Genomic DNA, 13,985 nt, shown 5'->3' with positions numbered 1-13,985 from the left:
TCGTACAGAGACGGTGCTCAAATATGTGTTTATTTATTCATCTTTTTTTTACGGGTCACCCCTATCAGGCATCACTTTGGTGCGCTCCGCTGCAGGCTTTCCCTTTGATATCTACGCATTCACCCTTCAGAATCAGGAGGATGAAATGATGGGGATGAGCAGGAGGGTGTGGAGACAGAGCTGGTAGAAGATAAATGGTGATTTTTTTTATTTTTTATTTTTTTTTACATTATAGCAATCAACCAAAAATATTACAATAAAATAATGTCTTATAAATCTCAAAGGGCATTACCATATAAAACTTATTATATGTAGTGTTAATGATATACTCCAATGGGAACCCCTTAATTGATCTAAGTGACCTCTCCAGATTCTGACACCTCCATAGTTGCATATGGTGAAACACATGTCTGCACCTTGCACCAGGACTCTACCACGCAGCAGAAGGAGGTTTTACAATCAGCTGTGATATGCAGCAACGTGGCGTGTGAGAGTGAGAGAATTTGCGGCCCAGCGTGCACGGTTCAGTGTGTTTGGGGTGGGGGGAGGGAACCGAGAATCCCCATTCCACTGTATTAGCTCCCAGCAAGCGCGGGCTCGCAGATCCAGAAAGTGGGAGGGGTTGGAGAGAGGGTCAAGAGATCTGGGACCCTATGGGAAAGATGAAGAATGTGTCTGTGTGTGACTCAGAGGGAGCTCGTGCAGTCCCCGTGCCTCCTCCTCCATCCATCCATCCCTCCATCCTGCTCCCTCTGCATTGCCTAGTCAAGGCAGCACCACAGGACCCCTCCCCCAGTATCACTGTAAAGGCCCGTCACTCGTGATGCAGTTTCTCCACAAGCATCACAGGCCTCCTTCCTTTCAAACACGGCCAACATCTTACTCCAGCTGCATTAAGGGCCGAGAATAAATCATTCTGAGGCGGAGATGATGCTGGTGTGCAGTGATGTGCCAATAACTGAAAGGTCACAGTGAATGAGATGATGTGATTTTCATGTCTTTCTCTGATGACGGACTAAACACGTAGAGGGATGTAAGTCTTTCTGTTCGGAGCAGTGATACATACTCAGCAGCGGTCATTTAACAGCGTGCAGTAATATGATAGCTGATGTACCTTCACAGCGTTGTTTTGGGTGAATCCTCTTGTCCTTGAGTGGCAATAATCAATAAGGAGAGGACAGGAATACACCATGTTTGAGTGGCGAGTCTTTGAAATGCTGTTTAAGGAAGAGAAACAGTGAGAAATTCTCACAAGTTAGGATTTCATTAAGATGCTCTCCAAGGGGCATCATGAAGCAGGTAGATCTAGTTGTTGGGATACAGTGTAATGTAGTTCTAGATCCATATCTTTCTGGTGCTGTACATGTGATCAGACCAGGACTTACAGAACTTCTCTGTTTAAGATTTGTTCTGTATCGAAATAGAGGAAGTCACCGAGTGAAGGTCGTCTCAGATTTGGAATTTTCCCATATGTGACCAAAAACACAACTCAGAGTCTTTCATTTTTACTGGGATGAAAAAAAATTAAATCAGGTTCAAATCATTATAAAAACAGTCAGAATCAGACAAAAAAAAAAAGTTTTTAATGTGACATGAAGATTAAAACAAAAAAAAAAAAAAGAATTTTAAAGGATATATTTTAGCTTTTTTTTAAGTTTATTTTTTTAAAAACCCTACTCAGGACTTTTGGGGTCTTTTGGACATGGTCTTTTTTACTTTTGAAGACTTTTAAAAAAATATATATATGAGGAAGGACATTTGTCATGCATTTGGAACCAAAAATGCATCGAATTATCAGAAAATGCATTTAACGTAGTATAGAAGTCTGCAATGAATACCAACAAATATTTTGCACATATTCTTTCTTGGGGTCCAATGGACCCCAAAACACCTTCTACATGTGGCAACATGAAAGTCTTTCATGTTGCCACACGTAAAAGGTCTTCTAACCATTATTTTAATCAGGAAAAGTGTCCTTGAGATTTAGAATCTCTTTGACAAAAGTATCCTGGCCAGTACAAATTAACATGTTAGAGACACGTAACAACTGAAATAAGATTTACATTGAGGTTCACTGTGTATTCAAGTATCCTTGAAAACACAAAAATATATGTCATAGGTCATGAGTGTTAATGATCACTCAGAGCCAGTGTGAGTCAGTCACAACATGTACATCCCATTGTGTCTGTGTCCAAGTCCTCTGAAGCTGTTTCACTTAGTGAGATCAGCTCGTTAAGATTCAGGCAATTTTCCAGATAAAGTGTATTCAGCAGCACTGGGTAGCTATTCCAAGGAAGTCCTGTCTCCCTCCCTCCCTGTCGCCACATATTCAGTTCGTGAAACCAAACTACACTTCTTGGGACCTCCTTCGGCTCCTTAATCCTCTGTCCTCAGCTCCGTGTTAACTCTTGGGCGGGGTGATGGTGGTGGTGGTCAAGGAGAGACCCATCTCAGTGTAGAGTTAAACACTTAAGCATCTTACTCCTCGAGGCTGGAAAGCGTGGTTTTCAGGAGATGCGCCAGACCAACACCCAAAGGAGAAGCTAAATATAGCAGTGCATGTGCGATTAGCTGAGTGTGAATCCTGAATGAAAAGTACAGCCTTGGCAAGACGGAGTCAATGCCACTTACTGTAAAGAAGGAATTACTCCACCACTTTGCCATTTAAGACGCTGCATTTCTCCAGATGCATTTGGCCGAAGCGCACGCACTGCAAATTAATTGGCCGTACGTTTCTATAGAGCTGTAATGTATTGGCATCGATTGATAATGTCACGCTGAGACGTTTAATAAAACGTCTTGACGAAAGAGTGTCAAACTGTGTGGTGTAATGCAAGTGCAGAGCCTGTGAGGATTGTCCAGGTTCTCTATTAACTTCTGAATATGAAGGCAGAGCGCTTCAACAGACGTATTTATGGGTATATCTGACTAATATCTGCTGAATATTTTCCAGTCATGCAGTTCATTGTCAGCTTCCACAAAGGAGACATCCAAATAAAAATAGACCATGTGCATGAAGAAGCGCGTCTGAGTAGTTTAAGTCCTATTTTTAGTGGTTTAGACCAAAGCCTGTAGTAAAGCTATGCAGTTTATAACACTGTAATTTAATGTATCTACACATAATAATGTGAAGGTTTAATTAGGATTTTCCCTGCCACTGTATTCAAGAGAAAAAAAAAGGCTTTTTCAACAGGGTTGTAAACATGTGATTCAAACAAAAAGGTGCACAAGCAGGCAGGACAATAATTGTATGACATGGCTTTAACTATACTTACAACTAAAACTGCAATTTTCGTTCGCTGTCTAGTCAGATACGTCACTTTGGGAACAGAAAACTGTACCGTAACTACTAGAACAGAGCAAAACTCAAGAAGGAAGTTAAATTCATGGTCAGCTGATCTTAAAAAGGTATCTTGCACACTTCTGTGACAGCCTCAGTAATGTAACCCTCTCTCTCTGCAGGAAGCAAGAATGAACAGATTGGGAAGGAATAAAAGCAAGTAGCAAGACAACAAAAAGACAGAGACTCTACTGAAAGCATAATGCTGTATTTTCACATGTACATTACATTTGCAGTTACTCAAATGACACTTCACTGGAGCAACAGAACACACAGACAAGATGCGTAACCCCAACAGGAAACCATTCTGGACTTTTTTTTTTGGTTACTATCTTCAAACTGCAAAGGACGGAAGGAACAGGGAAATGGGAAAGAAGAGAAAAACGTTGCACAAACTGCATTGAACTCCATTACTTGTAAACATAAAACAACCTTTACCTTTTAAAATGTTTGTACCTCTTTTCCACACGAATACTCAGATACTATACAAAAGAGCAACGGTCACAGATTCAAAAAGGAAGCTTTGACATACAGTGCAAAATGGCAAAATCACTACTTATTCACAAACACTTATTCCATGAATTCATTAGCTCTCCCACCTATGTACAAGAAATCAAAAAGTGTGGGAAAATATGACAAGACTGCTTAGGTTGTTGCTGACCTGGTACAACTTTACTACTTTCAACATTCACCACGAGTTAAAGAATTGACTTTGCACATGCTGTAACCCTCAGTTTATCAACATGACAAGGCAAATTACGTTTCTTAGTGACTGCAGAGCTACATATACATTGAATTTGGCAGAGTGAGATAAATCAGAGAACATAAAATACTGAATTTACATTTACAAATCCAAATTTTAGCTTTAGCTCCACACGAACACAGTTGATCCATTTCCACTTCCACACAATTAGTACACCATCATATATATCTGTAAATACAAAAATAAACCGACAACAATCAAAAGAAAATCTCATTTTTGTTCATATGCTGAAATTAGAATAAACTGCATTAATAAATAAAAAAATAGCAAATCATAACTGAATTTGGAGGACGGATATAGTTCTGTTTGCATGTCTGTGTTTTCCATCTAATACACTTTGTTCGACATTTTAAGACTTTGTTTCACACATATGACATGAGTTTATGTTTTAATGTGTTCAGTGTAAGTGGGAAAGTGCTGTATGTTAAAATGTGTGTGCCTAATTTGCCTACATGTCTGTATGATGTATGGATGTGCTTGTAAATATGTGCAGTGTGTGTTTCTGTGTACAGCATTATGAGGCCATAGCATCCTGGAAGCCCCACGTTTCCAGCAGTGACACCTGGAAGGTCTCTGCACACAGGGGCGGGTTGTCAAAGGTGGCACACCTGCCCGTGCGTCCATGGTTCAGCTCAGCGTCGATGTAGAGCGCGTTGCCGTCACCTCCCCCTGATCAAACATTAGATTACAGGATCATTGCAAACTATCGAGTACAAATGCTCCATGTTTTAACACCTGGCTTTCACTTAAAACGAAGATACACGCTGTTGATGGGTCGTGTTTAATGTCGTGATAGGCTAACACTGAAATGTTTAATGTGTTCCCATGCTTTAAATTAATGTTGAATAATTCCCCTATTACCGATCATCATGGCTAAATAAAAGCACTACCATAAAAGGGTCCAGAAATGAGACATACACAACCACAGCCTCCTGTAATAATCCACTCACCCACAATGATGGAGTCAAAGTTTCCAGCCATGAACATGGAAGTATTCCTGGAGTTGAGGTTGAAGTGGCGGGCGGAGAGAAACGGTGACAAATCTCCAGCAGGTTTCTCTGGCTGCTGTAAGCTGTTGTTGTCTGTGTTTTGGTCCTCGGACGACGCTGTGTCCTCCTGACCCTGAGTCTTGATAGAGGATGCCAACTCCGGGTGGCGGATCACCACCCACTCGTAGCGCTCAATCTCTGGCTTCAGCTAATAAGGAACATGAAGGAGTGACTGCTACTATAAGGCATCCATCATCAATTACACAACAGAACAAATGTTGTCACATAAAATAAAATACCTAACGTTACTGCACCTATACATGGTGCACAATGAAATTACTTAAAATCCCAACCAGTTCCTAACATCGTTAATCAAAGTTGCATCATGTGCTCGTTTTGCTTAAGCAAAGCAATTTGGATAGTTACAATTGTTTTGTTCCTCAGGCTCTGTGCTCTTTATTTAAATGAATGCATTGTTGTATGCTTTTGCAAACTGCAACCTGGCTTTTTTGTTGTTACTTCTAAGCATGCTAAATTTGAGCACCACATGTTAAAATGAGTATATCTTCAACACAGTTCAATATTAACAAAAAGCTACTCAAATGTAGTTTTCATTAGTTTATTTCAGGTTAATGTGTTGAAGCACAGAGCCTGCAGAACAGCAAAAAGTGTAACTGCCCAAATACTTTCAGTCTATGCTAGTGATCCTTTCCCTCTCTTTCTCCTTCTACGTCTCCAACCCTCCACACATCTGACAGACATCAGTCCCTGCTGACTGTTTCTCATGTGTGGTGTCAGGTGAGCAGCAGGTCAGATACGACTGGATCAGGTTACAGGAGTTTCCGATCTGTGTGTGCTTAAGTATTAGTGTTTGAGATGATAGCGTTTTTCTAGTGTCTAGTCTCAGACAGCCAACAGCTGTGTATCAACATAGATAGCCACGTAAATAATTCATACACAAGGCATTAGAGACTCAGTTTTTTTTTCTTCCCTTATTTCTAGCTCAGGTGATATGAAAATGCACATTTGCCACCAAAATAGTATGATGTCTGCTTTTTTTTTTGCAGAGGAAGACATGACAATGTCTAGTGAATTGTGACCTACTGGGCAGAATTTTCTAAATGGGAGGCTGACAGGTCAGCTGGGGCCATGAATGAAAGAAGTGGACGCAGCCTCTGCAGCGTTTGTGGACGAGTGTTTTGAAACATGCGGTTTGGCTTTTTGACTGTCTCCATCTGTTTAGAGCCAGAAGTGACCATATGTGGATAAGAGGGTGAATTAGAGAAGAGTGGGATCTGACTGAGACCCCAAGGAGACTACACATGCCCAAACGGTGGCAACTTGTCTATTAAAAGGTAGCCACACCTTAAAACATATCTTCCTTTATCATCTAGTTTACTCTAAATTGGCCCATAATTTAAAAATGATCCTGCTGTTTTGAAGAAACATGATACACTAATTAGGACAATCTTTGAAGCATGGTGATTTTGTCACAGACTTCTATACAATCAGACTTTTTTTGTAGGCAGGGGAGCTGCTAACCATGAGAAAGAACGGTGATTTAAGGCATTTCTGCACTACCTTTACTATTTAGAGGCTATGTCCACTTTTTACATAGCGTATATGAATGGGGTCAATGACACTGAGCTCAAGAGCACTAAAACCAAAGTGAAGGGTTCCCTCTGGTGGCAGTAGTGTGGTACTGGTCAAAACACAGACATCATTTAAATGGTCCCTAAAAATATAAACATTCACCTTGATGAGCAAATACACACAAACTGAACTAAGTCAAGATACTGAACGTGAACTCACCCTGAAGACAAAACACTCCCCTGTGCCAAAGAAGCTCAATTTGTTGCCGCCTCTCTTCCGCTCCTCCCAGTCTGTGGACAGAAAGGCTCCACATACCTGAGGAATAAAGAAAAGGAAAGGACATAAGTAGGATTAATCTGTTTGATTTACTCACCTGCATTTACCTTATTCTCTAAAGTAGTTTTACGTTGTTGCCAGTGGAGGACAGTGTTCATGCACGGATCCCTCAGCGGCTGCATGTTCCAGTATTACGACACCTGTATAATCACTACCTTTGACACCAGTTTATCGACTCCAGAACACAAACAAGAGTTTATTTTGAAAGGCAGAGAGTGTCATGTCATGTGTAGTCAGTACAGGGGTATTTGTCATATACACCACATATAGTTGGTGTTGGGGTGGATTTTAAAGGCCAAATAACTGTAGTCAGCACAAAAATGTTTACTTTCTCCATCTGAGTCATAGCCAAAAGCGTTAGAAACAGGAAGTCACTAAGGCAGAATCTAGGTTGAGAGTTGTACCAGTACTCCCTTTCTATGTTGACATGTGTGTGCTTGTAGGCCACTGCAGTTGCTCTGCTCATTTTACACATTTTCTAATTTGTTCCTACAGTTTTATATTTCTCTTTTGTTACAGTTGTCTGGATTAGTGCTGGTAACTATTTTGAGCTGGACTATCTCTGGGCCATCGCTGGTTGTCTGACTTCTGCTGAAGTGAGAAGAAAAAGATTTAAGCAGCATATACGATTGAACCAGAAGTTTACATACACTGCATGAATAGACGCATAACCTCTTACCCTCTGCTGATATATTCTTTTTTTTTTTTTAAATATATGTATATACATTTTTGGGGCTTTTTGTCTTTATTTAGAGCAGTAGAGACAGACAGGAAATGGGGGAGAAGAAGGGGGAGAGACCTGCAGCAAAGGGAGTTGAACCCACGCCTGCTGCGTCGGGGAACTATAGCCCCTGTTCATGGGTCGCCCGCTCAGCTAGGTGAGCTATAGGGGCACCCGATATATTAATTCTTGATTCCCTCTAACAAAATCCTCTTAAAATTTCATGCGATATAAATGTTTTTGAGGAATCGTGACTGAGTTTGCTACCAGTGTGTGTTCCTTACATCGCCATCTGTGGTCCGGATAAGGAGCAGTGTGGGTTCATAGCCTTCACAATGTTGGTAGAATCTGGAGGAAAACAGAAAAGTTGAAAGAGACACCTAATAGTACAACATCTCCACTGACACAGCAAATTCTTTACACATTATTTCCATATTTCATGCAAGTGCCCGACTTATTACTCGTTTCTGGCATATGTTCTTTGTTTTACAGGTTTGTGATCATCTTTACCTTTTTGTTTATTTTCAGACTTTTGGCCATAAACCCTGTTCAAAGTCTAAACCAGGGGTGTCGACATCCGGTCCTCGTGGGCCGCAATCCTGCATGTTTTAGATGTTTCCCCTCTTCCAACACACCTGATTCAAATGATCAGGATCGTTATCAGACTTCTGCAGAGCTTGATGATGAGCTGATCATTTGAATCAGGTGTGTTGGAAACATCTAAAACATGCAGGATTGCGGCCCTCGAGGACCGCAGTTCGACACCCCTGGTCTAAACAAAGCTTGAGATGTAAATTGTGAACCGCAGCCAAAAACAGGGATTAACGTATTCATGTGAGCACTGGAAAGTGTACCTGTTCAAGCTGCAACCATGGGTGGAGGTGGTGAAAAGGAGCTGAGGTTGGCACAGGGCAAAGCGCTCGGGGATCCACGACCAGATGTCTCGCATCTCTTTGGCACTGACAATCTCAGAGGAGAATGTGTCAGGATTAAGTGCCAGCTGCACGTTCCGCCTGGAGATGGCCCAGAAAGTTGGACACAGGAAGAGATGGAGAGGTTCAGAATGAGAGGCTCATACAGCGAAGAGGAAATCACACAGCTGGTGATGCATAAACTTCAAAAGCCTAAAAGTAATTTAAGGTAGATATACTCAAGAGAATCATGCATGTATTTAAGAATCTGGTGGCAATAACCAAACATTATCACAGTGCATGAACACCTGCTAGCAGCATTGTAGCTTTTAAAGGATTCAAGGAAAGTAAATGAACATTTGAAAAACAAAAGAAATGGATCTGAGGTGTAGCATAGAGAAGAGAACCCACCTAGAACTGTAAAAGAACCAATGAAGTAAACACAGGGGTGGAGTGCAGATGAGACAGAGGATGGTGAATGGAAAATCGTGGCACAGACAAACAAAAGGAAACAAGAACAGACAGTGAGCAAAAGGATGAAAAAGCAACTTCAGCCATAGCCCAGAGCATGCCAGAACATTAAGCGTAAAAGAACGGGACAAGGCTGCCAATGAAAGAAATTCAGCAGCTTGAGGACTTAATAGATTGAGATTGTACTAAATAAAAAGTGTCAAGTGGTTCTGTGCTTTTGGACACTGCATGCTGCTCGTTCTGTGCATACTACTGTGATTTGATTTTAAGTCCAGCACCTGTGTTGTTTATTTAATCATGTTCAAGAATGTTCACTCTAACTATAGTAGTAGATTGTTAGGTTGACAAGCTAAGTGGAATTATAAATCATAAAAGGTGTCTTTACGATGCCCTTGTACTGCTATATTAGTTGATTCATGTGCTTCACTGTGTTTAATTCCCATAATGGACTCCTGACAAGACTTCTGCTTCAGTTTGGAATCAAAATTATACATTTAATTATAATACCCGACTGCAAAATCCAGTGAAAAGCTGAGTAAACAAATACTTTTCAAATGAAATGATGCCATGGACTTGATAACAAAAATATCAGATGTGTCGTGTACCCAAATACACCCACTAGAAGTCGCCTAGTTTCTAAATGAAAATGAACAAAAAGATGCTCACAGTACACCCACTACAAATCAAATTATTGACTTTACCGCTTCTGTTTGACAGTGATTCCTTTCTGCTGCAGGGACTTTTCGTTTGTGAGCTGCAGCAGGGTGATCTCCTTTCGGCTAAACAGACGGAGGGAGAACGCCTTCTCGAGCAACTTGTCAGGTGAGACTGTGGAGGCAATTCCTTTGACAAATGCCTGAATATCCGCCTTGATCTTGCTTGAATCCTGTTGTTGCTGGCTCCCTTGGCCCCCTTGGCTCCCTGCTTTATGCTTGCGATAGAACTTGAGCAAGGCTATAGCTACACGGTAGAGAATCTTGTAGCCCTCTACTAGGTAGACATCCAGAACCCTGACCATATGGCTAAACGGCAGGTCACCGAGCACCCAGCGCTGCCAGTCTGAGTAGACCTCGAGCACATCTTGGGCTGTGGCCACGATCAGTTTGTGAGCAGCCGGGCAGTACTTGTTGGCCAGGTCACCAAAAGTCATGCAGCTGGACTCATAGGCCAGAAAAGTCTGGTCTAGCAGTCGTTTGCCTGGCTCGTTGCAAGCCAATATGCGGCTGACATGCTCAAAGCATTGAGCTTCGTCTACGCTGAAGTGCAGGAGCAATGACGTAACAGCCGGAAGTGCTGGGCAGTGGGAGATATCTGGAAACTGTCCAGCCACACAGTTGATGATCTGATGGGCTGAAGCTACTGCCTCCGTCTTAAGGCAGTACCGTGGCACAGGACTTCCATCCACAAACTCTGGTAGTGGTATGTTGGAGGAGGGCTTCTTGGTGGCTGCATTTCCCATTATGTCACGATATACTTCTGCGTCTGGTGTAACTGTGCGACAGGGAATGGCTTTGATGAGCTGCTGGTAGACTTGTGCCCGTAGTTTGTGATTCTTGGCCCAGTAACCTTGTCGAGCCATCTGTTTGAACTCTTTCAGGTCTTTACAGTCTACTTTGGTGGGCCCGCTGCTCTTGGCCAGGTCCCCCATCTGGTTCCAGTCCACAAAGCTGCCATACTCTTCTTCAGCCATGATGTCAGAAACTTGCTGGACTGCCCACGTGGGAAGAGAGGAGATACGCTCTGAGGTATTCCTAACCGTCTGTCCTCCACACAGCAGATAAAAACTGTCTTTTTATTACCTGCCCATGGTGTTCACTGCAAAACACAAATGGAAAAAATAAAACATTAACGTGCATCATCGTAGTTTTGCCAAATGCTGCCAACTGCATAATTTGTTAGCCACCACTTAAACTAAGTATAATAATTAGATAAGGATGATAAATAGACTTAGGATCAGTGGACATGTTTATGTGTATCCGTTTCCATGGGAAGCCATCTGAGGGATGGACTATAAAAGGGTCACTGAAAATCAGTGCTGTGAAACAACATTAGCCAGTTTGAGTAATCAGATTCATGCTCATAAAGATCTTGACATAGAAAAATGCATGCACATAATGCATTTTGAACATCTATGGTAAAGTGCAAAACAAATCAAGTAAATCCATAGCTTGAATGGAATGAAGAGAAAGGCTACCCTAGTGAGATGACAGCTACAAGACAACTTCAGATGACCGTTGATGCTCAAATATATCTTGGGCAGATTGAATTAGCTACTGGAGTCTCTGCTGATGAGGAAAATAAATACAATTTGAAAGTACAACTGTAAAAGTTCACCAAACCGACTCTCATTAGGTCACTTACAGCCCGTGCTTACTCACAAGACAGACAGACATGCCTGTCTCAAGACCATTTGCTCTTTATGTTATACAGGGAATGGTTAACGTACACTTATAACATCATTTCACACCATTTTCCAACATGTCACACGGAGATTCATGTCCAAAGATCACTTGCAATATGCTGACCATGACAGTCATAAAATCATCAGATCACTTCACACGTCTGTGCAACAAGTCACATGGAGGTGAATTACTAGGTGTAAAACTGTAAGTGTTTATGGTGAGTCTGTAAAGATATTAATTGTCCTGCTTGGATGGCATGGTTACCAAAATGTTGGCCTTTATACTTTTGAAATTGGATGTAACTACAAAAGAAAAAAAAGACCCAACAGAAGAAATTTCAAGACTTTTCAGCAGTCCTCTTTATGCCATCTGTTCAATTAACACAAGCAAAGAATCTAGGCTTTTGGCTAAAATCATCTCAGAGGCTGCTGAATCAAGTGCCAAGTAACATCACTGCCATTTGGTTCTACTGGTCAGTCCTCATGGCTTACTGCAGATGATTTCATTTCAGTTTAAATTAGCGCACGATGACAACATAATTGACAACATAATACAATCAGGTACTGTGTGTATCATGGTCTCTACTGATAGATAGATAGATAGATAGATAGATAGATAGATAGATTTTTAAGTTTAAAAGTGCTGATCCTCATTCACAAGATTCCCACATATGTACAGTTTCAAAAGTAGATTTTCTACATTCTTCTGGTTGTATTTTTAAGGTTTCCTGGGTAAGCATTCATTAAAGCCACTTAGAGTCTTCTTGCGTTTGCCATAACATGACTGAGTAATGTGATTTGGCCACATTGCTGCACACTCAGCAATGTTCTCCGCCAATACATGTACAGGAGGAATGACAGTTGGGTAGCAACCACATTATACGTGTAAAGAGCTCATTTGCAAAAACAGATAACTCCATTTTTGGAGATTTTCAGAAAACTTTTGTTGTTGTTTGCTCGAGATAACATCAATCAAACTGAAGATGAGCGGATTTGACTCTGCAGAAATGACATGACAAAAATAGAGATTACTTAAGTTTGACGATGCAAAAGTGGGTTTTCTGAAGGTTTGAGAAGATGGAGTGATCTGTTTTTGCAAATGAACTCTTCATCCATTTAGCACTGAACGTACTCTCATCAGTATGTGTTCATGCATGCATCTACAGCAATACAACTGCATATTTCTAATGCTGCATGTTCTTATTTTATTCTAAGACGACTCATCTATTAACATTTATAGGTGCTGCAGGAAAAATAAGCTGTATGCTAGCCTTAAAGGAGGGCTGACACATTACACTGTAGCTCAGTTAAAATGGTCAGACAGGGTTTGGTAACGTTACTGTAGTCGAATAAAGGCTCTCGGTTACCTCCAGCAAATGCACAGAAATGGCTGAACACTACAACATATCGTGTCAACACAGCTGCAAATGCACGCAAAGCTGCCTAAACGGAATATATTTATAGTGGTGTAACCTTTGAACGTCAGGTGAGAGTAGCTAACACGGCCGAGGAAGCCAGCGGACACGGGTCAGCGGGTATTTAACGGTACCGCTGGAGTAAAGCTGATAGACCCTTTTCCATTCACACTTGCCAAGTTAGCATTTGCTAACGCTAGCTAGCAGCAAGCTGCTCCTGTCAGTTCATGTCAGCGGCTAACGAAACCTTAACCCGACACACAGAGTTAAGTGTCCAACGATAAAATGTGCAAAACGGTCAGGAAGCCATGCAAATATACGTTAACACAATGTTGTGCTAACGTTGCTGCACCAGCTAGCATAGATGGTACAACCCCAAATTAATGTGTCTGTCTTGGAGTTTGTTGTATGAAGAGCTTTTAGCATTTTTTTTTATTTTTTTATTTTTTAGAAAAGCGATTTATTTACACAAAAACCGACAACGGGAATGGGAAACACCCCAGCTGCACAAGACTGGTAAGCAAATGATAAACAGCTGATAGTAAATAAACGGACGGTTTCCTACCTGGACGGGAGATGTCTTGAGACGTGAAGCAGCATTCACGTTAAGTTGCCTCGAGCATGCGCAGATCCTCCGATCCTGGTCACTGAGCGTGCAGCTGCAGAGGGGGGCTCAGGTGGTCTGGATAAATATGCACTGTTTACATCCACTTTTCTGTTTGTTTATTCATGACAAAACCTAACTACAGGTAAATACACATTCCCTTCACATACAAATATCTATGCAATTCCATAAACTTCACAGGAACACCATCAGGTATGAATACCACCAAAACACTATAATGTCCTGCTGTGCACCAAAAAAAATAACTAAAAACAAATAAGCTTTTCCCTATTGCTTTTCTTGGTCCACTTCTGGAAGCCAGATTCCACTGCCGTGACCATGCAGTGGCTGCATGGCGAATTCCAGTAAATTCTAGTATCTGATTTTCCCTGTTTACTTGCAGACTTGCTGTGTCAAATGAACGGTGGGACTGGGACAGCA

The 13,985-nt window shown here is 41.4% G+C and overlaps 1 protein-coding gene across 2 annotated transcripts; it reads right to left on the bottom strand.

Moving 5' to 3' along the window:
- Window positions 1–3,529: 3,529 nt before the first annotated feature.
- tbc1d24 (TBC1 domain family, member 24) lies at window positions 3,530–13,711 on the bottom strand. 2 transcript variants are annotated; one of them, XM_008297807.1, is made up of 8 exons: window positions 13,506–13,711; window positions 9,826–10,939; window positions 9,065–9,070; window positions 8,597–8,755; window positions 8,027–8,090; window positions 6,905–7,000; window positions 5,054–5,300; window positions 3,530–4,772 (listed from the first exon to the last, which is right to left on the bottom strand). In XM_008297807.1, the coding sequence occupies exons 2-8, from the start codon at window positions 10,812–10,814 to the stop codon at window positions 4,618–4,620; spliced, it is 1,716 nt and encodes a 571-aa protein (XP_008296029.1). In that variant the 5' UTR covers window positions 10,815–10,939; window positions 13,506–13,711; the 3' UTR covers window positions 3,530–4,617. The 2 variants fall into 2 exon arrangements, with proteins under 2 accessions (XP_008296029.1, XP_008296030.1); XM_008297808.1 differs by lacking the exon at window positions 9,065–9,070.
- Between the last annotated feature and the right edge of the window lie 274 nt (window positions 13,712–13,985).

The sequence above is a fragment of the Stegastes partitus genome, unplaced genomic scaffold, assembly GCF_000690725.1.
Source record: "Stegastes partitus isolate 25-593 unplaced genomic scaffold, Stegastes_partitus-1.0.2 Scaffold1250, whole genome shotgun sequence".
In the NCBI taxonomy this organism is placed as follows: Eukaryota; Metazoa; Chordata; class Actinopteri; family Pomacentridae; genus Stegastes; species Stegastes partitus.
This window is presented reverse-complemented; position numbering and strand designations above follow the sequence as displayed.